This window comes from Saccopteryx bilineata, chromosome 7 (assembly GCF_036850765.1).
Source record: "Saccopteryx bilineata isolate mSacBil1 chromosome 7, mSacBil1_pri_phased_curated, whole genome shotgun sequence".
NCBI classification, from domain to species: Eukaryota; Metazoa; Chordata; class Mammalia; order Chiroptera; family Emballonuridae; genus Saccopteryx; species Saccopteryx bilineata.
Window position 1 is genome coordinate 102,697,487 of NC_089496.1, and position 24,602 is coordinate 102,722,088.

Here is a 24,602-nt window from a genome sequence, read left to right on the forward strand (position 1 = left end):
ACTGTAGACGCTTTCCATGCTACTCATTAATCTCACAACAGCCGTATGAAATAGGAACTACTATTGTCCTCATTCTACAGATTACTAAACTGAGGTAAGAAAATATCAACAAATTAACGACCTAAATATATGAAATCTCAGAACATGTCTAATAACTGCATTCTTACCAAAATTACTCACCTCAAAATCTGTAATAATTTCTTATATTTAAATCTTAGAACTACTATATTCCACAGACCTTCCCTACAATAGAGTTGTTTTTTTTTAAGAACCATAACGTACAAACAAAAGTTTCTCCATCCCTAAGCTTGGAATGGTGTAGTAACTGAATAGCCTGGCCACCATAAGATGTTAATTTAAGAAAAAGTGGTGATAGCAAGGCTGCCTTCCTTTTCTTTTTAAGGGAGAGTAGGGGAAATAAACTCCCATATGTGCCCCAATTGGAATCCACCCAGCAACCCCCTTCTGGGACTGATGCTCTGTCCATCTGGGGCCGCTGGCAACCAAACTATTTTTAGCACCTGAGGTGAAGACTCAATGGAGCCCGGGGCCAATGTGCTCAAATCGATTGAGCCATGGCTGCGGGAAGAGAAGAAAGAGAGAGAGGGAAGTGGGGGGAAGCAGATGGTTACTTCTCCTATGTGCCCTGGTCAGGAATTGAACCTGGGACTTCCACACGCCAGGTCAACACTCTATGGTTGAGCCAACCAGCCAGGGATGACAAGGCTAAGGATGCCTTCATTAAAAAAAGAAAAAATATATATATATACACACACATACACACACACACACACACATACACATATATATGTATATATATTGATTAATCTTAGAGAGAGAGGAAGGGGGGAAGAGACAGAGAGAGCAACATTAATCTATTTTTCTCCTTATTTATGCATTCATTCATTGATTCTTATATGTGCCCTGACCAGGGATCAAACCCACAACCTTGGCATATTGGAATGACACTCTAACTAAGCTACCTGGCCAAGGCAGGTCCTGTCATTTTTTTAAAAGACTTTATTTATACATTTTTAGAAAGGAGAGAGAGAGAAGGGAGGAGGAGCAGAACGCATCAACTCCCATATGTGCCTTGACCAGGCAAGCCCAGGGATTCAAACCGGCAACTTCAGCATTCCAGGTCAATACTTTATCCACTGCGCCAGCACAGGTCAGACAGCTGGTCCTGTTATTTTAAATGCAAACTCCAAAGTGTTACAGATGAGTCCAATGTTTGATGCTCTACATTCTCATTCATCATTCATTTAGTCACTATTGATGTGTTCATTACACAACTATTTTTTAGGGCAAACTAGTAACAAGACACAAAAAATAACTACCTTGCCAGCAAGGCTTTGGCCACATGTGGCTATAGTATGTATCATTTAAGGCAGCATGATTTTAGAGGCGCTCCAGTTTAAAATCTCATGAGCAACTTCTATGTCAGTAACTTTACTCAGATTCCCCAAGTGTAATGCAATAACTCACGGAGAAGGGAGAAAATACCACCACACTTCATGAATTGTAAAATGAAACCTCGTTCTCATAAGGAAAAAGTACTGGTATGCTTTCTAACATTGGGGGGGTTAATAAATTCTAGATTGTAGATTTTTTTTTTTTTTTTTTCAGTTTAGGTCTACAAGCCAATCATGTAATTTACTTAGAAGAGGAAATCATTTTGTTCTGACAGTCCTCCTGACCCTCAGACAGACTATCCCAAAACGACATTGCAACAAACGAAATGTTAATTCCAGCGTCAGGGAAAGCCTACAGCCAGGAACCCAGGCGCAGGGCTGTCCTGGAAATCCCCAAAGGCAGGACGTTTCGGAGTCCCGCCCCGCCCCGGGCAGAGCAGAATCTGCCTGCCAGCTGCATTGCTGTGCAGAGGCAGAGCCTCCAGAGCGCCGCAGGAAACAGGCGCAGGAAGTCCCTTTCCACGCACGCAACCCATCAGCTTTTGTTTGCCGTGGTTGCGAGGTGCTTGCCCAGAAAGAAAAGACTGTATCTAAACTTGGATTCACTCAATATGCATGAAGACGGTGGGAGGCTGCAGAGGAGTAAACCCTCGAGTTGGCAGCCTGCTCGGGGAGAGACGTGGAAATAACTCAAACACCAGGGTGGAGGCCAGGGCCGGTGGAGGGTGGGGAGGACCTGAAATCCTCACAGTGACCAAGTTCAAAGCCAAACGCTAGAGCCACACACTCTGCAGAGCCATTCACTTTGAATTATTATTAGGAATACTAGTAAATAAAAAGAGGAGGAGAGCGCCTGAGGGCCACTCTGGCGGAGGAAAGACAGGAGCCTCCGCAGGGCGGTTTGGTGGAAACGGTCCAGCCACAGGAGGGACAGGTGTAGTGAGGAATGAGGCTGAAGGAAAAGCAGAGAACCATCCAGAGGCAGGCTGCACCAGAGCTCGGCTTCCGGTCTGATGCGTGGGAAGCCCAGAAAGCGGGACAACGGGGTAAGACCAGGACCGAAGGCGCCTCCCTGCCAACGGAATGAAAATGCCTGGACTGCGGCGACAAAACCTGCAGGCAGGAAAAGGGAACCACGACGTCTACCGCGTCTGGGCCGGACCCAGGTGACGCTGCCATGCTTCGTAACTGCCCGGAGCTCAGCAAACACCGCTGAGTTTAATCTGGGTTCCACAGCTCTTGGGCACAGAGGCCCAGGGTCGGGCCCCAGCATTTGAAGGCCCTGCCCTCCCCAGGGCTGCACACCCACCTGCCGCGGTGCTGCGCACTGACTGTGCCAGCGCCCCCGCTCAACGGGAAAGCCCTCCGCCCTCCATTCCCACCTCTCACGTCATCCCCGGCATCCCCTCGCCAGCAAGCCGCAGACTCTCCCGGAACAGAGGTGCTTTTCTCCACTCCCTTCCACCGCTGTTGCTGCCGCCCTGGTCTGAGCCGCGCCGGCGTCCACCTGAATGACTGCCACGGTCGCCCCTCATCCACTCATCCCTGACAGCCTGTTCTCTCTTTTCTCACTACAGCAGGTGTGATTTTTTTTTTTTTAAGACAAATCTAATCAAGTTACAGCCCAGCTTACAACTTCTACTGCCCTTAGGATCAACTCCAAAGTCTTGACCACAGCCTCTGGAATCTAGCTCCAGCCCACCCATCAGACCCTGTACCCTTAATCGGCCAAATGGCTTCCCCAATTTGGACCTTCGAATCTGCTGCTCCTTTATGTGAACTACTTTTATCCTAAATACCCTCACCCTTTGTGTGGCTTTCTAAATCCACAATTACTCAGTTTAAACATCCCTGACACCAGCTGCCCACCTCCACACTTTCTCAGAAAGGTGTTCTCCTCCTCCACAGTACTGCAAATAATTATATATCTAATTGGATAATTACTTGTTTTCTTCCTGTGTCCCCACTCACACGTAACTCTGTATCTTGGATCTCCAGTGCACAGCACTGAGTAGAGCATAGCAGGTGCCCCATAAAGTCTCAGCCCACCCGCTGTCAACTCTACACAGCCTTTGTCCAAGTCCCTCACTTGGAGTCACCGCATCTCTTTGCTTTATAAGCCCAAACACCTCATACCTTAATCACACGTCCCAGCATGCCTCACCTTATTATAGTGGTGTTGTGTGCACATCAACCTGCTCTAGACAGTAAGATAGAAGAAGGCAATGACTGCTTTCTGGTTCGTACTTACAGGCTTCGAGCTCACATTTCTACCCCACCAATCTGCTCATGGTCAAAGCACTCAACAAAAGTGTGTATTGTTAAAGAATTGTACACCATCAACCACTGACAGTCAAGCAAGGGAGGGGGCGCATCAAGACAAATAAAACAAGAATTACTTGTTTCTGGTTGAGCTGCCTTTTCTTTCTTAGCACCGCTGCCGCTGGGGTGGGACCGCTTCCGGATCATGGACATGAGGGAGCTTTGGGAGAGAAAGATTGACAGGAGACTGATTACCGGGTGCTTACGATGCAAGAAATAACACGTACAGATTCTAAGGACTCGGTAAATACCCAACTCTTCTTATCGGTGCATGAATGCACAAGTATAATTTTAGTTGCCTACTTTCCACTTTTAATAAATTAGCAAACTTTTCATCACTTCAAGAAAAAGAAAGGTGTCCCATCCCTTTCTGTGTGAAACCAAACTAATTACTGAAAAACAAGGACCACTGTAATTACTAATATGATACATAGACATTTGCAAAGTAAGAGATTCAGAAAAAGTTTCAATAGACATACCTAAAATTCAAAAAAGCTCTCTACATAATACGTTTGAGGGAGAGGAAAAATAAAAGAATTATGGGATGTTTTTAGTAAATATTTGTTTGTAAAATATATGCAGAGATAGGCTGGATCCATGTGACGCAGACCAGGTACTCGAGAGAGAAAATATATTTAGAGTGTTGTCTCTCTAGTCCATGTTGGGTTTTTTTTACATTTTTTATTAATTTTAATTCATTGTGTTTACATAGATTCAAATGTCCCACTGAATACATCCCCCACCCCAGTGTTCCCCTCAACATCCCCTTTGTCCCCCTCCCCCCTATGCCCTCCCCCCTTTTCCTCCAGAATTTACTTTTCTGCTTTCTATAATGCTGTGTTATGTATGTATAATTTCACCAAGCTCTTGCCCTTCTCTGATCCCATCCTCTTACCCCCTTTCCCTCTGTCTGCTCTCCCTCTGGTCCCTTTGATCTAGTCCATGTTTTTAAAGTCTGTATAAAATGCAAATCATGATAAATTTGGCATTAAAACTGTAAAACCTCTCCATATTGAAAGACATCATAAAGAATAAAAAGAAACTCTACAAATCAATGAAGGAAAAAATAAAAGCAAAATGGACAAAACTGTTGAAACTCCATAAAAGACAATATCCGAATTTCCCATAGACATACCAAAAAAGGTACTGGGCTTCATTAGAAAACACAAATGAAACCATCATGGAGATATTACTGCACACTCATCAAACAGGTAAGGAACTCTGAGTCCGAAAATAGCAGGCGTTGGTGAGTTTGGGGACTCACAGGCCATTCTCAAACTGAAGAAGGCGTGTAAATGGACAGAACCCTTTGGAAAACTGGTGTGATCTAGTGGAGCTGAGGATACACAAGTATTCCGAGCCAAAGATTCCACTTCTCACAGAAATGTGAGCACTGGCGCCCCGAGCAACACGCACATGAATGTCCATGAAGAACTGCCATCATTTCCCTGCACTGGTCATTGTGGGACACTCATAACATGGATTATGTATCCATAGATATGAATGAACTTTAGTTACACAAAATAGCATGGATGAATCATATGCAGGTATCTGTAGGTACACACACACCCCTATAGTTTAGAGATATATATGCAGATTTAAAAAAAAAATCCAAAACTCTAAAACTCTTCTACCCATTCCTGAAGAGCCACGCCTTCCTAGGACCTGTCCTAATTTCACTGCCACCACTATAAAATGACCAAAGTATATGCCTTCTTCGTCTCTTTCCTCTCTCCCTCCTGTCGCCTCAGCCAAAGGGCCAAATGAGCAGGAAGATGAGGAAAAAGCAATAAAGCCACTGAAAGTCATCCCAGGCCCTAGTCTTTCTCTCCCCACTTTCATTTCTATCCATGATTTACAGCAGGGTTAAAGCAAATAGCTTGGGAACAAAGCTGGAAAACCTTGATCAGTGAATTCAAAGTCCACTGAAACTCAATACGTATGCAAATATATTTCTTTGACAAGAATAGTCTCCTTACCAAAAAAAAAACAACCCTCTTTCTACTGAGAAATTATGTTTTACACTATTGAAGTTCATCTTAAAATAAAAATCATTCATGTTATTCAATGAATTTTCTTTTAAAGAACCTTATAAAAGAATTCATGCTTTAGACATAGTCTGAATCCTACATTCATTTCTCAATTTAACTGTAAGGTGCTTTTTGGCAAAATATTCTATTTAGGTTATATTTTTAATTTGAAGGGCTCTCAAGATTTCTGCGACTAACAATTAAAGACCAACAGCAAGGCTATAATTGCTTTTTAATAGTTCTCCCTCCTCATAGACAGAAGTGACCTTTCTTATCAGCTCAAAACTCCAGACCCTAGAGTAAGATCAAAGTGATGCATTTCCCATTTTAAATGTCAAATTCAGAACATACCCCGCTCCTACAGACTTAGCAGCCCAGGAGAGAAAGAATTTAAAATACCGAAAATTCTTTCAATTGACTCTAGGATCGATCACGTGTAAAAATTATTTTGCTTTTAACTACCCCAACGGCTTAAAGTAGATTGTCCGACCCCTACCTACTCAGTAAGGAAAACTAAATGAGAATTTTCTTCTAAAGGCAAAGTCCTTTTTATAGCCGGGTGGGAGGAATGTGCTACAGGTTCCATTCAGAGGGATCGGCAAAGGTACAAGGTTCGAATAAATGGCTTCTCTGTGTGAGAGGATTAAACAAATCACATGAGTTAATGAAAGGGAAAAACCTAGCAAAATTTTAGATTCCATTTGTTCGAGAATAAATTACACAGAAGCAGTTCACCTCATGACATGAGGAGGTAAGTTGTCACCATAGCAGGTACGGTCTTACGTGACTCTGCATGGTGGCCCCCAGAACCATAAAGCAGGCAAACCTGGCTCTAGCTCTCCTGGGGTGCCCTGGGCTTAGCTCAGACCCTCAATGCTGTCCGGTCACCTCAGGTTTCAGAAAAAGTGACTTCTGGTCTGCCTAGATGCGCTCCTGTCAGAAGGATTTAAACGTCACTTCTTCTCACAAAAGGTGCCTCTCTCTGGGCATTGTTAAAGGTTTAAATGTAAGGTCAGGAATAAAAAATAATAATAATAATTAGTACTGATAGTTTACTAGCTCATAACAATTAGTCCTGTTCAGTTTTCACTTAGTACTTTTATTTTTAAAATACGTGAACAAACCAGAGCTTTTCAAATTCAAATTAGCTAGAGAAAAAAGATGAGACCAGTCTGGAGAAGCTCAAAATGCCCGGGTCTTTGAGTTCACAGGAAATCCTGACGTCATCGGCTTCAAGTTTAAAACTGAAGTATTATCAAAACCACTGGTCTCTATGTCTATCTAGCTAATCGCTGTTCAGAACATCCACATACAATGTGCACATCTGCAACAGAACACTGTTGGCCTCAAGAATGTTTTTGCCATGTAAGGCCCTTTCTACATACAGGGGTCCTCGCGTTATGACAGTCTCAACATACGACATTTCAAGTTTACAATGCTCACTCCCATAAAAGTAAAAAAATTGAGACATGAGTGTGTCGGCTTATGCCGTTAGCACTGTACTTCTTTTACTGCTCATTTATTGTCATTTTTTTCTGTTCTGACAGTACAGTGTACAGTACAGTAGTATATTTATGTCCTTTTCCTTTTTCTGTGGCTGAGTTGGGTTTTTATGTTCTAGATGATGATTTCCCAACTGTGTTAGGATATATAAGTGACTTAGGCGCGGGTGTGTTCAACTTACACCAAAATTCAGGTTACGTCACTGTCGAAGGAACAGAACTGTGTCATAACCCGAGGACCCCACCCCATATAGTACAAGAAGGGAATAATACACCAGTCTTTAGAAAATTCTCTGAGCAGATATCTTTCATACTTTTTACTATCCCTCTAATGATATAATCTAAGCCAGTATTTTCTTTAATGCAGTTGACAAAAACTTCAGGCTCTCTGACGAGGAATGACCTTTGACGCAGAGCGTCTCCTGGATGCACTCACCGAATAGGATTGGGAGGAGGGGGCGGGAGTGGAGGCGGAGGCGGAGGCGGTGGGGGTACCGAATTCTCAGACTGGTTCACCCGTTTCTGGAGCTCATCCACTGCACAGAGAGCACACACGGTCAGAGAAGGGCAGAAATAAGCCACTTAACACCTTCCGGACGTGTAAACGAAGAAACATAACCTCTCACAAAACCAAGTTCCTTTTTTCCTAAGGTAAAGTTAGAAATTTCAATATGAAACTAGAATCTTTCAAACTTTTTACAACCCAGTCCACGGCCACTAATGCAAGAGGCCTCACCTGTGTGACAAGAAAACGTTGCCATCTATTCACTACACACACCAGCACGGAAAAGAAAAAAGTTCAAGGCAATGCTGGACGGGTGGGAAGTAAGGACTGAGTAGGTTGAAGAAATATTTGTTAACAATGAGATATACTACTCAAACACTGAGAAACTGTTAATACTTGACTTTTAAAGTGTATGGGCCAAGAACTCATTTTAAAGATGACATTTAGTCCTGAATTGTAATTGCATGCTTTTCTCCTCCACTGCATTTCCTTCAAAAACGGCAAATCTTAGTGTTCTTGGTATTAACCAAACTCAAGGCTCTCAAATGTCTGTAACTCTGAAACTTTTGGCTCTTTTAAAAAGCATTCTGTATATAGAATATAATCAGTCAAATCGTCAATGAAACGGTGTTGACTAAAGCACCAACAATGCGAAAGGGCCTACTGGGTGTTGTTCCAATCAGAGTTCCTGGCTTCAAGGAGCAGAATTTAAATTACAACCACAGATGCGAATGCCTCTAACATGAACTCCGATAGACTCTAGGTACTGAGTGCTGTCTGTACTTACGAAGAGCTCTGACTCCATAGCCATTGTACTTTCCAGATGCACTGCACCCCCTGTGACTGTCCACCTGTTTCTACCCTCAATACTTAAATAAGCAGTGTGGGCTAAGCTCGCAACACCAAGACCTACTCCATGTGCATGCGACTGTCTCTGCAAAGGAAGTCCGAATTTCTCAAGGACAAAAGGCATGGCTTTTTTTTTCTAGTTCTTATGACACCCTAGGGTATGGCTGGGTACACACACAGCAGAAATTAAAACATTCAAAATTGAATGTCAAATATCTCTAGGGTCTGCCCCTCTTTTTATAATCAAAGACGGGTGGCTTTCACGACAGGCTGCTCTGATATTCACTAAAAAGAATGGAATAGTTCTTAATTTTACATAAATTTTAAAAAAACAAACTATGATTACTTTTCATTGTGGATTACAAAGCATTGTGTAATTTTTTTTAAAGGAAGAAAGCCAGCTTGGTTCTTCTGTACAGATTTCAAAATTCCAGTTTAAAATTAACCCAAACTATCTGAAGTGAATATTGAAGCTGTAATAAAGGGGATGGACCTGCCTCCTTAAATTGCCTACCTCGCTGCGGAAACTTACTACTTAGCCCTGTGTAGTAATCCAACTCACACATTCCTGTTAAGCTTTCTGGAAGTGAATGAATAAATCCTTTGATTTTAAGTATCCCCTGGTGTTTTAAAAGTTTTCCATTTAATATATATTGTTGCCCATTTTATTGTTAGTTATCATATTGTAAGTATTATTTCAGATGTGTAATTAGACACTGAAGATGGAGGTGGTATGAATCTAAAAAGTTTAAGTCTTTCTAAAAATGTACCCTAAAGTGAACAAAATAAGTACTTGATGAACACTCATAGGTGACCCTGAGAAATGCTGGGATTTCGGTCTTCGTATATCAATGATACCTTTGCAATGCTCACGAAGGCTCCGAGTCCGAAAAAGAGGTCTAAATATTTGTGAATCATCTAATTACAAAGTCCATTTTACCACTGAGGTGCAATAGTCAGAAAGGAAGGAATTTTAAACACATCTTGGTAGCTTTCTAGAGCATTCAGTAAATGTTCTGGACCGACTCTATGCCGGGTTTTGTACTGGGCATAAGAAAGTCACAGATTATAAACAATAAGAAAGACAGAGTAGCCTGCTCCATGCTTTTACCAGAATGCTTTAAATTTTTGGCTTTCTCTTCAGAATTCTGATACTTCGATTCCAATTCTTTTTTATCTTCTTCTAGAAGCTGCAGCTGCTGTCTGAGGTTGTGTATCTCTTTGTGGAGTGTTTCATTTTCTAGTTGTTCTGCCAATTCTTTGACCTGTAAGTTACAAACAGACTTTTATGGAGTGATAGTTTGTCATATGTCAGGGAAAATAATAGAAAAAAATAACTGTATCCATTTACTTTGTACTTCATAGCAAAAGAGACTCCAGTCCATCCTAAAACCTATAATTCTGGGACACAGATAATATTTCAAATCATTATCAGCTATTTGATTCAATATAAATTTATTGGAGATCTATATCTCAGGTAATTTAATTTTTAATGTGAGTCAAAAAAGTGAAGCCATACCTAAAAAATTCATTTAAAACAGATGAATACTTTCACACCCCTATTCAAGAGAAACATTCAGATAACATTCAAAAGACCCATGGGGGTGGGGGGGGAGGGGGTCTTTGGTAACAACCATCAAAAAACCTTAAAAAAAAAGAGAGAAGGAAAGGCCCTTTGATTCAGTAATACTACCTTTATAATTTGTTTTAAAGAGATAATAAAAAGCATTTAATTATATTCACTAAAGAATTCTTTGTAACAGGGAAAAATTGGAAATAACCTAAATGTCTGCCAATATTTTTGATTTACGGATGTGTTTGTTAAATGACATATTATGCGACCATTTAAAATCACATAGCTCACTATGCACTGACAAGAAAAGATATATTACTAATTTTAGAAATCAGAACAGTATGCAAAGTATGATTCCATTTAAACTGTACTCAGAAAAGTATATATTTGCATAAAGTTTAGATAAGCTCCAAAATATGAAATTCTTGGGTAATCTTCATTTTCTTCTTAGAACTTTTTCTATATTTGAAAAATTTGTTTATTAGAAGGAACAAGTTAGCTTTAGGATTATTAAAAAAAAAAACACCTGTCTTTAAAAATTGCTGAATCTACAAGCGGATTTACAGAGAGGCTAAACATATTTTATAACCCACACTATGAAACATTGTCCAGAGGAACTGAATCATATAACAATCTTAGAAGTAACGCCTGCTCTAATTTCATTCATAACTTTTATCTCATCTTCAGTACGTCTGCCCCTAACCCCAACAAGGTACACAGACAACAATTCAGTCCCACACCTCAGTTCCAGTCGATCGATTCTAGGTTTGTATTACTTACTAAATGAGTTAACTGGAAGTGGTGGGACTGTCAGAACCAAGAAATTCTAGGATAAGCTAAATAAAAATACCATTCTTTTATCCTCTGTGGTAATACTCTATATGGGACAACAGACAGAACAAAAATTCTTTCCCTTCCATCCTCTGTGCATATACCGGCATTTCTTATTGGGGAGAAAAAAAATCAGCTCTCCCTCATGACCAACTATGTGAAAACTTCAGAAGCCCCAAGGATTAGACGTCAATACTGTTCCTTCAATAAAGAGATTTGGACCGATGATAATGAATAGCAGCTAACAGCCTCTCCTTCACAACCAGGCGCGCTGTAAGTAGTATAAATATTGATGTGATTTGCCTTAAGTGGCTTCTTGAACTCGAAAGCCTTGGTTCTAGCTCTCCCTCCCCTCCTGCCCCCCCTCCCCCCACCTACCACAAGGACTACCCATCCTTTCTGCCCAGCACGCCCAGGTAGGTTGTGTCAGCTGGAAAACCTCTACTCAAACATACAGAAATCACCATTTAGGAAGCCTTTAAACATGCACATTTATGCAAGTTTACAAAACCAGAAACTTAGAGTCTAAGCAAACAATTACTACCAACGGAGATGTTCCCCCCTCTTTGTATCAAACCTGTGCCCTCCCACGAGCTCTTCGAGACTGCCTAGTGCATGTGGTTTCCCCAAAATGCAATCAACTCGGTTTTCCAAATGGTGCACTGAATGCATTAGCCAAGCTCTGCTGAAGTTGTGTCTCTCTTCCTCCCTTCCTCTGTCCTTTGGGACAGTTTCAAGTCTACGAAATGCACTACAAAATTTTAGTTGAACTTAATTTTCAAAGTAAGTTCATTTGATAGTTACTTTTCTTCTAAAAAGGGAAAAGACAGACGTGGTAACTTAGCGAGACAAAATGTGGAACTCTAAGTGACCAGACTAACTCTTCCCAGACTAACACATTTCAGTGTGTGTGTTAACACTCCAGAAGAAAATCTGGTACCTTTTGCTGATGCTGAATCCTCTCTTCCTCGAGGAGCTGGGTGAGTTTTGCATTTTCATCTAAAGCTTTCAAAAGTTGTTGGTCAGGAGCAGAGCTCTGCAGCAGAAGGTGGCTTTGTCTCTTTAGCTTGTTTTGTTCAATGAACATCTGCAACAGGTAATTATGAAAATGTACAGACCAGTCATGTTTCCTCAACTGACACTTGAGCAAAAGGAAAGTATACGGAGTTTTCACCAAAAAGTTAACAGCAACTTCTGAATTCTACTGTATAATGGTTTTAGAAGTAATGATTGCTGTACCCCAGCAAGGCATAACAATTGAGGCCTATACTTCAGTTTTTGATATTGTATTATGGCTTTAAAATCCACTAATACTAATAATAGTAGCTAACATTTATCAAGAGCTTGTCTTACACCAGATACTCAACTCAATATTTTATTTTAATCATTCTTTTCATTTAAATATTTTATTTTAATCATAATTTTGATTTAAAGCATTATTTTAATCCTTATATTAATCCTATGAGTAAAATGTTTCTACTAGTAATAGCTAAAATTTACTACATACCATGTGATACGGTAGTAATAATTTTACATGTCTTTTTTTTGTTTTATAGTTCAATGAGCTTTGGTAAATTTATACAGTTGTGCAATTATTATTACAAACCAATTTTAGAACATTTACATCATTTCAAGAAGTTGTTTCATGCCCATTTGCAGTCACTCCCCAATTCCAGCTACAGGTAACCATGAATCTACTTATTTCTGGAACAATTTGCCATTCCTAGAAATTTCAGATGAATGCAACCATATAATATAGTCTTTTGTGTCTGATATCTTTCACTTAGCAGTGTTTTTGAGGTTCATCCAATTGTAACAAGTATCAGTAGTTTTCTCTTTTTTATTATGGAATAGAGTTCAGTTATATGGATGTACTGCATTTTGTTTATCAATTCATCTATGGATGGACATTTGGATTGTTATCAGTTTTTGGCTATTATAAATAATGCTGTAAGTAATATTTACACAACTCTATGTGTAATTGGTGGGTCATATGGCATGAATGTCTTTAACTCTAAGAAAGTGCCAAACTGTTTTCCAAAATAGCTGTATCATTTTGAATTCTCCCAAGCAATGTGTGACCATTCCAGTTTCTCCACATCTTTGCCAACACTTGGTGTTATTAGTCTTTTTAATGTTGCTATTCCAGTGGCTATATAATAATATCTCATTATCTCATTGTAGCTTTTCTTTTTTTTTGTAGTTTTCTGAAGTGAGAAGTGAGGAGGTAGAGAGACAAACTCCCACATGTGCCCAACCGGGATCCACCCAGCATGCCCACCACGGGGCGATGCTCTGCCCATCCAGGGCATTGCTCCATTGCAACCAGAGCCATTCTAGCACCTTAGGTGAGGTCCTGGAGCCATCCTCAGCACCTGGGCCAACTTTGCTCCAATGGAGCTTTGGCTGTGGGAGGGGGAGAGACAGAGAGGAAGGAGGGGGGGAGGGGGAGAAGCAGATGGTTGTATCTCCTGTGTAATTTTACATGTTTTATATCATCTAATCCTTAAAACAATACTGCCCAGCAGATACTATTATTATCCTGTTTTTACTAATAAAGTAAATAAAGCTCACAGGGTTAGTTACCTTTTCCAAGGACACAAGTACATGGTAAAAACCAGGATTTAAACCCAGGTCCATTTGATTCACAAGCTCTTAACTACCTGGTTATTCTTATTTGCTATTTGCTAGACCTAATATTTGCTTTAAACCAATTAGTTTTTCCCCAGTACGTGAGGTAGTTAACAGTAGGAGAGTAAAGAAGAGAAGGGGAAACGTATAGTAATATTTATTGAGTATTAATTAAGCAATTTATATATATCATTCATTTCATCTTCACAACTCTCATGATTGAAAACATTATTTTCTATCATGGCTTTTTTTTTTTTAAGAGTATGTCTAGTAAAGCTGAGGACAGTGAAACCGGAAGGGCTCAGGGCAGAAGTAACAGGAGAGCCTAGACAGGACTGCTTTGGCTCTCTCTAACAAGGGTCCCCAAACTTCTTACACAGGGGCCAGTTCACTGTCCCTCAGACCGTTGGAGGGCCGCCACACACACAGCTCCTCTCACTGACCACCAATGAAAGAGGTGCCCCTTCCGGAAGTGCGGGGCGGGCAGCGGATAAATGGCCTCAGGGGGCCACATGCAGCCCGGGGGCCGTAGTTTGGGGACACCTGCAGAATAACGTCATAGGAAGGAAATGAGCCCAGGGGGGCTGCCCTGGCCACCTGGGAAGTCAGAGAAAGGGGGCCTTGGACCCAGGTTCAGGGAATGAGCCCGGAGGAGCTGCTGCTGCCTGCTGCTCCCCGGGTTGCAGGTCTCCAGGGAACTCAGAGGCCAGGAGATGCACACCTGGGAGAAGAGAGGTGGGGGGTGCTCCCGGGAGGGAGAGTGCGCCCTGGGTCCTTGTTTTGAGGGTTTTAAAGGCTAAGATTTTAGGGGGGTTCTTAGGGGAGGATTTCAATAGGATAGGATTTTCGTCCGCCTTATGCTCATGTGCCAAAATGAAATTTATGTCCATAACTACTTCTGTCCTTGGGTGTGGCTGGTAGACATAGCACTAATTGGATTTCTGCTATCTATCTTCCTGAGTAGGGTGATTTAAGCTACTTACCCTCTGGTTGGGGAGAGGAAGTGTAAACCATTTACTTTTAAGTGTCCTTGGTTATGGAAGATAGGATTTTGTGATTTACTAGGTGGCTGTAAACTGCTTAGCTATTTAACTATCTCAGGTTCCCTATTCTACTTGTCCTGTCTTACTAGCCTGTCTCACTCCCCCTCAGAGACTTCCATCCCTGAATCTCTCAGGGGTGAAAAGGGGGGTGGTGGTCAGTCTTCAGTAACTGCCTCCTGCTGACAAGGGTCCTGGTCCCTGCGTATACTGGGCATGGGAGTCTCTCCCTGTCTGATCTAAGCGAGACAAGGGACTGGGATCCAAGGCTGGAACAGAGGCTGTTAGCTGATTCTTCCAAAGTCGGGCTGGGCTGGAATCTCTGAGGCATTGTCCCCTTGAGACATCTAGATATGGAATTGTCTATCCAGAATGGGTGATTACCTTTTTGCTTTTTAAATGGACAAGCAGGGGAAGGAATGGGGAAGAGGCTCTTGGTTTTTTTTTTTTTCACTTTACACATTTGAGAATGGTTTGTATTTTTTACAAGGCATATATACTCCTTTTTAAAATAAACATATAAAGTAAATTAACTTTAAAATTCATTTCCAACTCTCTAGACAGTAAGTTCCAAAGAACAGAGATCATATCTGCCTTCTTCACCATTATATTCTTCATCACTGCCAGCAAAGTCTGGTTTCATAACATGTTTGCTGAATGCATAAAGGAACAAAATGCATAAACATGTGGTACTTCTCTGGAAATACTAAATCATGTACCTTTTAGCAGCAGTTAACTGTTGAAAACCTGAGAATCTGTAAACGTTGCGAAAGGGAAGATATGCTGGTTTTAACCTAGCTTTGTCTTAAAAAATAGTTTCCTCTCACTACGGCGCAGATCGAATCCAAACACTTAAAATGACTGAGCACCGCTGCAGGTGTTTATGCTACGGGGACATCAGAGTCACGGCTCTCAGTTTCCCTCCTCAAAGGTCTATTGCCTCATTCTGCAATGGCAGAAGATCACTCATTTTCATGTGCTTAGTGGAATCTCCCTTCTCCCACCCATTTTTGCTACTTGGGCGGCCTTCACGTTTTCTTTGAGCTGCTTTGTATTCTAACATCCCTCGACAAACAGCAGACGGGAAACTGCACGTGTCTGTCAAGGTAAGACCCTGGCATTCAGGTCGCAATCAGCCAACCTTCGCAGTTCTGCAGTGGAGGCGTCTTCCCGTCCCGACTGTTTAGTTCCATTATTTATACTACGGCAGCTTTTTCCAAAGGACCCTGACACACTCCAATTCTTTTCTCGTCCTTCCATGTAATAAGAGGACACTATTTACTCACCCTTCATTAAACTCTCTGAATAAAATGAATCATAATAATTCACATCAGATCTCCTTGGGCTACACCTTTCATCGAGCCCATTGCTAGCACAGCGACATTCAAGAACAGACAGACTCTTGCAGAAACCGTCGTCTGATTTTCAAATGTCATTCGGATGGCCCCACACTTTGTCTCCCTCCCACGCTGTGGATACTTCCACCTCAGGGTGATCTCCATTTCCTTGGCTACCTTCCTTCAAGCTACCAAGAGTACACAGATTCAGAACATTTGCGCCTGAGGGGATGCTCATGCAGGTCAGCCCCCCGCCATAAGCTGTCAGAGTTCAGCCAACTGGCACGCTTCATCATTTCCCTGGATACCCGTCCCAGAGCCACGCGACACCCAGTGATTACGTGTCAACAAAGGTAAGCCGGAACACGAGAAGCGCCAAGCTTATCTCTAACATGAGAGCAAAATCATTACTCTGGTGAGAGGCTGAGATAAAGGATGTACAACATGGCAATGTTCCAGAGCAAGGGGAAGAGTCAGCTCACATAATGAGGGCACTGGATAGCAGCGAAGAGAGATACTGATACCATGATACGGTTACCTGAGATGGTATGGAGAGAGAACCTAGATTCGTGAGGCTATTTGAAACATGCAAAAGGCCTATGTCCATGCTGGACTTCCCATCACAAGCTATAGCAATCCCTAAATATAATTTCTTTACCCTATGTAGCATTTAGAGTTTACAAAATACCTTTGCAAAATCGTGCCATTTGAATTTAAAACCCACTTGGTTACGAGGGTGTCATCACCCATTTTACAGATGAGGTCACCCATTTTACAGAAGCCTTGAGAGGATGAGGGACTGTGCAAAGGCCCGACACCTGGTCACTGACTAACATGCCAAAGTCTGAACCAGATCTTCTGATACCAAGTTCAGTGAACTTGATACTATTCCATAGCTGCCTCCCTAAATCAACTAACCCTTCATTCAAAGTGATGAGTTCTCATTCAACCTAAAAATAAAATATTCTGATGTGTCATCGACCAAGTTCTTTAAGAAATAAGAATTGAAAGCTACACTTTGACAAGGTACTAACCTCTTGGGCAAATGACTCCGCCTTCTTTCGAAGGTCCTTCTCCAGTTCCAAGTTGACCTGCATTTCTTCATACTCTTCTACTGCCAGCATGGACACTGAAGGAAACAAGACCGCTAAAGTAAGCCAGACGGTCTAACATGAGAGGGTCAGGAAGGTCTAATACGCATAAGAAATTATTCCGCTATCCAAACTATATTATAGAAGCCTATTCATTGAATGGAAAGACAGTCCTGCTATTTCCCATGAGTTCATTTTGGTTTTGTAAGAGCCACACAGTAAACCCACCAACAAGGCATGTCACAGAAGAGGGAATGTAAAAGCTCCACACACATGCAGGGCAACATTCGTCTTTATTAGTAACCAGGGAAATGCGAGGAACAAACACAGACGCCTTTTTACACTCACCCAAGAGGCAGCGGGCAAAAATGAAAAGCACACAGCAAGTCTGGAGATGACAGAACAGCGGGAGCAAACACATGGCTAACAGGAGTGTGAACTTACAGATCTACTTCGAGAGGAATGCGGCAGCAAGGAGTCAACTAAAGATAACATTTCACGTTTGTCAAATACCTTACTTAGAGATGCTCTTGGACATGTGCATCGGGAGACATGGATAAGAACTTACATAACAGCACGACTTAGAATAGCAAAACAACTGGGAAAAAACTCAAACATCCACCACTTGCATACTGGATAAATGAATGTTGTTGATACAGACACTGAATGAGATAGGACACAGCGGTGAACGCAAACACACCGCACCAAAGACCTCCCACATGGACGAACCCCGCAGACACAGAGTTGAACAGGTACATATGCAAAATCAAACCGTCTTACAAAGTTCAAAAACACGCGAAGCTAAACAGTTTGCTGTCTAGGGACGTATACTATTTGGTAAAACTCGAAATAAATGATAAAAATTCAAGGGAGGGTATGAGTGGAGAGGGACGGATATTCAAGGTCTTGCAGAGTACAAACAGGTAAACAGAGATTCCTTCTGGTGGTATTTTCTTAGTCTTCCATATATGTTATAAACATAGTGAAAAAACAACTTGATGGAGATATAGGCTTTTTAAGATTAGGAAAATACACACTAAAATGTGAATAGTGCTTATCTCTGGACTAAAAGATTGAGGTTCCCCCCCCCCTTTTTCTGTATGAATCTATTACTTCTCACCAGAAAAAAAAAAAAAAAAAGTATATTAGCTAAGTTAAAAAAAAAAAGTTCACAAAGAAGAGAAACAGCAGCGGATCCATTCAGGCCCAGAGTCAGAGCTTTGAATTAGATAGTCAATGTGGGACAGAACTCTTCAAAGGGAAGGTCCTGTCAGATAAGAGCAACAGCAAATAACACTCTGACATTTGCGGTCTGTTCTGTTCAACAACAATACAGACAATACCGAGGAGGGATGACGCCATTAGAAATTAGGCACCACCCGGGAAAATACCACCCTAGTCTTGCCATCTGCCTCTGGCTGAGGCACTTCCAATCCTGAGCTGAGTCATATCAAGAAAATCTTTTAAAAGACTCCCTTAATGGCCGCTTTCAGACAGTGTTCCGCCAGGGGCACATCAGCCCTAACTGACTAAGGACTGGTTTACTGTGCAATGACATAGAATTTCAAACTCTATTCTGTAAATCTCCTGCTCACTCAGAGGAAAGACTAATAGTCTTACCTGAGTAAAGCGATAAAAGTGGTAGTTTGTGATGTGAATTATAGGTCCCTGAAAGCTAAATTATTTTCAAACCTATTTACAAAGAAATTTCAGGAAGATTGCTTCTTGGCCTTTTGGCTAAGATCAAGTGGCCTTTTGGCTAAGATCAAGTGGCCTTTTGGCTAAGATCAAGTGAAATTTCATGAAGAAAACAAGACTATGACTATCTGAAGCCCTGGGCAGAATAATGGACTCTCTTTCCTATGTCCAGAAAACTAAAATATAAAGTGAATTTTCATATGTCCTTGGTCCTAGTCATGTGTTTATTTATACAATGTCTCTCTCTCTTCCTAGATAGGGTCTCTCTGAAGGCAAGAACCACAAGATTAACCTTTGTAGAAGCTTCTGTTTCTAGCACAGTTCCTCAAGACTGAAAAGTCTTCCACACCATTTCTTTCTTTTTATTATTATTAATTTTTAGAGAAAGAGAGAGATATAGACAGGAACATCCATCTGTTCCTATATGTGCCCTGATCAGGGATCAAACCCACAACCTCTCAGCTTCAGGATGAAGAAGCTCTAACCAACTGAGCTAGATGGCCAGGCCCCATTTCTATCTTCTTAAAGGTAGAAAGAGGTGAGGAAATGTTCCAATCTAGAGCATCTCCCACACTTAACTACAAGGTTCTTTGTCTATTCAAAAATCTCAAGACACGAATGATGCAAAGATGGAGAACTACCACCAAGAGCAGGGAAGACCCTGGGTTTGAAAATTTCCTTTTAGTGTTGTAGCTTCTGAACTCAGAAGAGGATAAAGAGAACAAACCACAGTGAGCTCTCCCTCTTAGAATTATGTTTGCAGAACTGCATTTTGGCATCAAGCTCTTGTCCTAAACCAGAGGACACAAGAAACAGCTCCATGAGACTTGATGCTGTGTTTTACGACAAGAACGAGAAGCTCAAATTACAGGTTTTCTCTGTAAACAGCCTTCAGAGGAATTTCCTTCTCACCAGGAGACCAGGTCTGCTTCTCCTGGGCAGGAGGTTCATTTTTATGTGATTCATATCCATGATCATGGGCTTGTGAGATGATCATAGCGTCGCACTGGCCCCTCGGTAGCTCGGAGCCAGATTTCAGGTACACGGGCGGGAAATGTGTAAGACCTCAGAGCTAGGACTCATTCTATCAGTAGATGCTCTCACCACCTTCCTGTGTCCCGTTGGCCATATCCTCTTAATTTAAAATATTCTCATAGCATGTTGCATGTATCATTATGTAGATATTCTAAACTTTTCTGGATTGAAGGGAGAATTGCTAAATAAACCTGCCAAATATATAAATAATGAGGGGAAAATCAATATGACCATGCTTCCAGGATATATGTAGAACAGATCAACATTTAGGTTTGAAGTTTCAAAATGAGTGGGTCATGACTTTCTTAAGTAAAAACATTTGTAAATGTCCCAAGACTCTCAGGTGGGTGACAAAACAGAAATGAAAGAGACTCATTGCTGTAAGTTAGAAAGACACAACACAGGAGAAGGTTATTGCTGCAAGAATCTGTAGGTACAGGTCGAAAACACAAAGCCTATGCATGCAGAATAAATGACACAGGTACATACTTGAGAAAAAAGACTGGAAACACGTACCTCGATTGCATTTTTCTAAGACTTTCCTCTGTTCGAGAACTTCTGAATTTAAAACATCTTTTTCTTGCTTAACTTTATTTACCTAAAAATGTGAGATTTTGAGGGGAGAAAACACCCAAAATTGTAAGACATGAGATATGGTGATGTGTGATTCTCACACTGCTGTTCAACTTTTAACAAGAAGATAACAGTTTAAAGTAGCATTAGGCTTTTATTCCAGGTCTTCTTAAAGCTTCAATTTAAGTTAGGATGTACAATTGGTAGATAATTTATTTATATATTCGAAATGGCATTGGCATTGGTCCCTAAACATGGTAGTATTCATCAGTATCAATGATGGATATTTTTAATGCAAAAATCCAACTAGACAGCACACAGAAAATACATGAATCATTTAGAGATGCAATACTCAATTGGGTATTTACTTTAAACTTTGATGATATTTGGCTTAAGTAAGACATACATGAATTTTTAAAACAAAAACAAATCCAACTTGGATAACTTCCAGCTCAAATAAAGTATGTATGATAATATACTCCCAAAATTAAATTTCTGAAATAATTTCTGGCATCTATCAATAGAAGAGAATATGATAGACAGTTTTTAGAAAGAACACAAAGCTATATGTATCGAAGCAGATAAATCGCAAATGCATTATATGGAATAAAAAAAAAGCAGGTATGTCTATATAGTTTAAAAACACTCAAGACGCTAAGCATTGTAAGTGCAAATGTAAATACAGGCATTGCAATGATAAAAAGAGAAAACCTAAGTTCAGAATAATGGTTGTTTAGGGAAATGCACTTGAGGAGAGAAAGACACCAGGGTTTCTATACCACCTTAATGTTTTATGTATTAAGCTAGATGGTAGGCATATAGATGATCATTATTTTGTTTTTTATATTCCTCAGACATCTGAAACAGCCATAATTATAATAACTTCTGGAATGGCTTCCAATCACACCACTAGGTGGGAGGGAGAGACTCAATAAATAATTATAACCTAAGAACAGAGTGTATCAAAATGTTTCCTGTCACTCCCCTATGGTCACACTCGAGAAACAAACTTAAGATAATGGTTCTGAAAGGGACTCTGAATCCATCAGCACTTTGGATGGTCTCCAAACTGAGTTCTTTTAGGATAAGCTATCTCGTTGTTTTTGGTTTCCATTAGTAACCGGTATAAAATGTCCAACAGGAATGCCACTTCCAAAATATCATCATCCTTCTTCCCATTCATTAGAATGCTTTACCACAATAAGGAAAGGCACTGGGGCTGCTGGGAGGTGGCGGGCACTGCTTCCTAACCTCCTGAGCACTACGGCCTCCTGAGCACTAAGAGAGTGAGAGTGTGTGTAAGGGAACTGAGGTCACACAGTGAGGCTGCTTGCTGAAGGGAGCAATGCCTTGGCACCTTGTAAGCCACTGAGGTGACCGCACATGGATTGGGAAGCTCGGGGCTATAGAATCTGAGTGCCCGCACATGGATTGGGAAGCTCGGGGCTATAGAATCTGAGTGCCACCAACACAAGGTACGTCATGATTGCAAAGGGAGATCCTTGAAACCTTGTGCAAAGAAAGGCAATTATGTACTCCTGCTCTTACAGCCAATTCAAAAGGAGAAACAAAAAGATTTCCCCAATACCTCCTCGAACCCATTCCATCATCTGTCATATATGCCTGAGTTGCAGGTAAAAGGGGGACAGACTGTCTTTGCCAACTGAGCCACTGGAGAAGCAGAACACGCCGTCACCAGCAGCACTCAAGTGTATGGCTTCAATTCAAGATACCATTCTGACAAATCTGCCTTGTCTAGTGAGTGAAGAGAGGGCCGTAGGGAAGACTTCGGTGCTGTTTTAGTGTTTTATCTACTCAGCTAGGTAGTGGGTATGTGAATGTTCATGATATTATTGTCTAGAGCTCTTTGTATGTCCAGAAGAGTGGGGAGAAGACTAAAACTGGTACTTGGTTCACATGTCAGACACTGGCTTCCAAGGGCAAGTTTTTAACAGGGCCAGTCCCCAAACACCTTGAGAACACCAAAGGGCTTGCCTTTCTGGCCTAAGATACATACTTCTTCAATTACTTCTACGAGTTTGCTCTTGAGATTTTCCAGTTCAATGGCTAATATCTTCTTCTCCTCCTGAACAGATACAATTTGATCTCGAAGTTCTGCATTTTTAAAGAAAAAAAAAAGAGAAAAAGTACAAATAAATGTGTGGGTTATTTTTTCTCAAATAAATGTGTTTTTAAAAGAAAAAATCAATCTTGGCAAAAGCATTGAAAATGCCAGCCTATATGCAGCTCATGGTCAAGGTTATTTAACAATTAAAAGGAAAACGAAGAAGCAAAGGACAATGGAAACCTTACTTTCATGACCCCCCCCAACACAGCCGTGGTTATTAATAAGTTTACATCAGGCAAACTCACTATGTTAAATGTACCAGATCAGGTTTTATTTGCATTCTATCAAACCCACGTTCAAGAAAACTATCTGGCATTTTAAAAGCAAAATTGGTTAAGCTTTCAGCAAAACAAATTAAGGCATTGTAGTAATTTCTTTTTTTATGTTATAATGACCATGGACTCTTGTCACAATACAATATAAACAATTGGGCAGTTAATAATTTGGAGATTTTGATTTGAAGGGAAAAATCCTGATTTGCTGCCAATTCATAGCCCTTAAACATTATTTGAACTATCTCAAAATACAGCCTATTTGAAAAAGGGTTAATTCCAGTAATTTTCTCTCTAGAGTTGTGGGTGTTTTGTTTCTTAATTTATTTCATATTTCTTATTACTGGCATTTAATGAAAACTGTGTTATCAGAATGAAAATATTAGCAACTCTAAGTGCAAAAGCTTCTAGCATGAGATTGCAGTTACTTTCACCACTCAGATGTTAACAAAATACACATGGATTAGCACTGAGTACTCCAATTTATACCCAGGCTTATGGTTTTGCCACTTAGTTTTTAACCGCTCTTAATTTCTAACTCTTCTGCAAGGACAATAAGAAACCTGCTATGTGGTTATTTATAAATTAAATCAAGCTTTTTACACAAATTCAGCTTAAAGGAGTTCTCAGAGACTTATTTCACAATCACTTTCTCAATTGGCTGGCCACTCCTGAAGGTAGAACAAGAGGCCATACTGTTCAAGACCTAACAGAGGGGAGAATTATGAACAAAAGAAAATGCTTTAAATTTCCTCTCTCTCCTCACCAACATAAATATTACTTTGTCCTAGGTTAAGGGAGTGGAGAGTCAGTTAGAGATGGCTTTCTCTAGACCAGATGTCCCCAAACTATGGCCTGCGGGCCACATGTGGCCCCCTGAGGCCATTTGTCCGGCCCCTGCCGCACTTCCGGAAGGGGCACCTCTTTCATTGGTGGTCAGTGAGCGCGCGGCATCGCTCACATACAGTACTACTTCCGGTGACACGGGACGCACGCATCACAGCTCCGGAAGTGCGTCATATCACTTGTTATGGCTAGCAGTGACAAATATGGAACCGGACATTGACCATCTCATTAGCCAAAAGCAGGCCCATAGTTCCCATTGAAATACTGATCAGTTTGTTTATTTAAATTTACTTGTTCTTTATTTTAAATATTGTATTTGTTCCTGTTTTGTTTTTTTACCTTAAAATAAGATATGTGCAGTGTGCATAGGGATCTGTTCATAGTTTTTTTTATAGTCTGGTCCTCCAACGGTTTGAGGAAAAGTGAACTGGCCCCCTGTATAAAAAGTTTGGGGACCCCTGCTCTAGACAGCCTTTGCTTGGCATCTGTGAGAATTGGTTCCAGGACCCCCTCAGCAAATTCTACAAATGCTCAAGTCCCTTATATAAAATGGCACAGTATTTGCATACAAACCTAAGCATATCCTCCTCTATACATTAAATAATCTTTAGACCTAATACCTAATACAATGTAAGTGCTATGTAAATAGTTCTTTATTATATTGTTTAAGGGAAAAAAACCCTCTGTACATGTTCAGGACAGAATCAACCATCTTAAGTCAAACTATATAGTGCATGTCAGCAACCACATAACGTTTTTATCCTAAATATTCTCTATCTGCCATTGGTTGAATCCAAGGACACGGAACCCAGTGATATAGAGAGCTGACTTCCAACTGAAGCTCTGTCTACTAAGCTAACAAGTGTTGCTTTTGACATGTGCACTAAGTAAAAATACCTCAATAGTTATCGAACCAAAACCTGC

At 40.9% G+C, this 24,602-nt stretch overlaps 1 protein-coding gene across 2 annotated transcripts in view; it reads right to left on the reverse strand.

Annotated features, from left to right (window-relative positions):
• Nucleotides 1–24,602, reverse strand: part of SHTN1 (shootin 1) — a 102,748-nt gene that overhangs the window by 34,829 nt on the left and 43,317 nt on the right. For both annotated transcript variants that reach the window (XM_066239500.1, XM_066239502.1), the window contains exons 6-12: nucleotides 22,450–22,547; nucleotides 20,376–20,457; nucleotides 17,070–17,164; nucleotides 11,968–12,114; nucleotides 9,735–9,888; nucleotides 7,706–7,805; nucleotides 3,815–3,897 (exon numbers count right to left, since the gene is read on the reverse strand). In XM_066239500.1, the coding sequence (XP_066095597.1) occupies nucleotides 3,815–3,897; nucleotides 7,706–7,805; nucleotides 9,735–9,888; nucleotides 11,968–12,114; nucleotides 17,070–17,164; nucleotides 20,376–20,457; nucleotides 22,450–22,547 (759 nt within the window). The remainder of the gene's footprint in view (nucleotides 1–3,814; nucleotides 3,898–7,705; nucleotides 7,806–9,734; nucleotides 9,889–11,967; nucleotides 12,115–17,069; nucleotides 17,165–20,375; nucleotides 20,458–22,449; nucleotides 22,548–24,602) is intronic.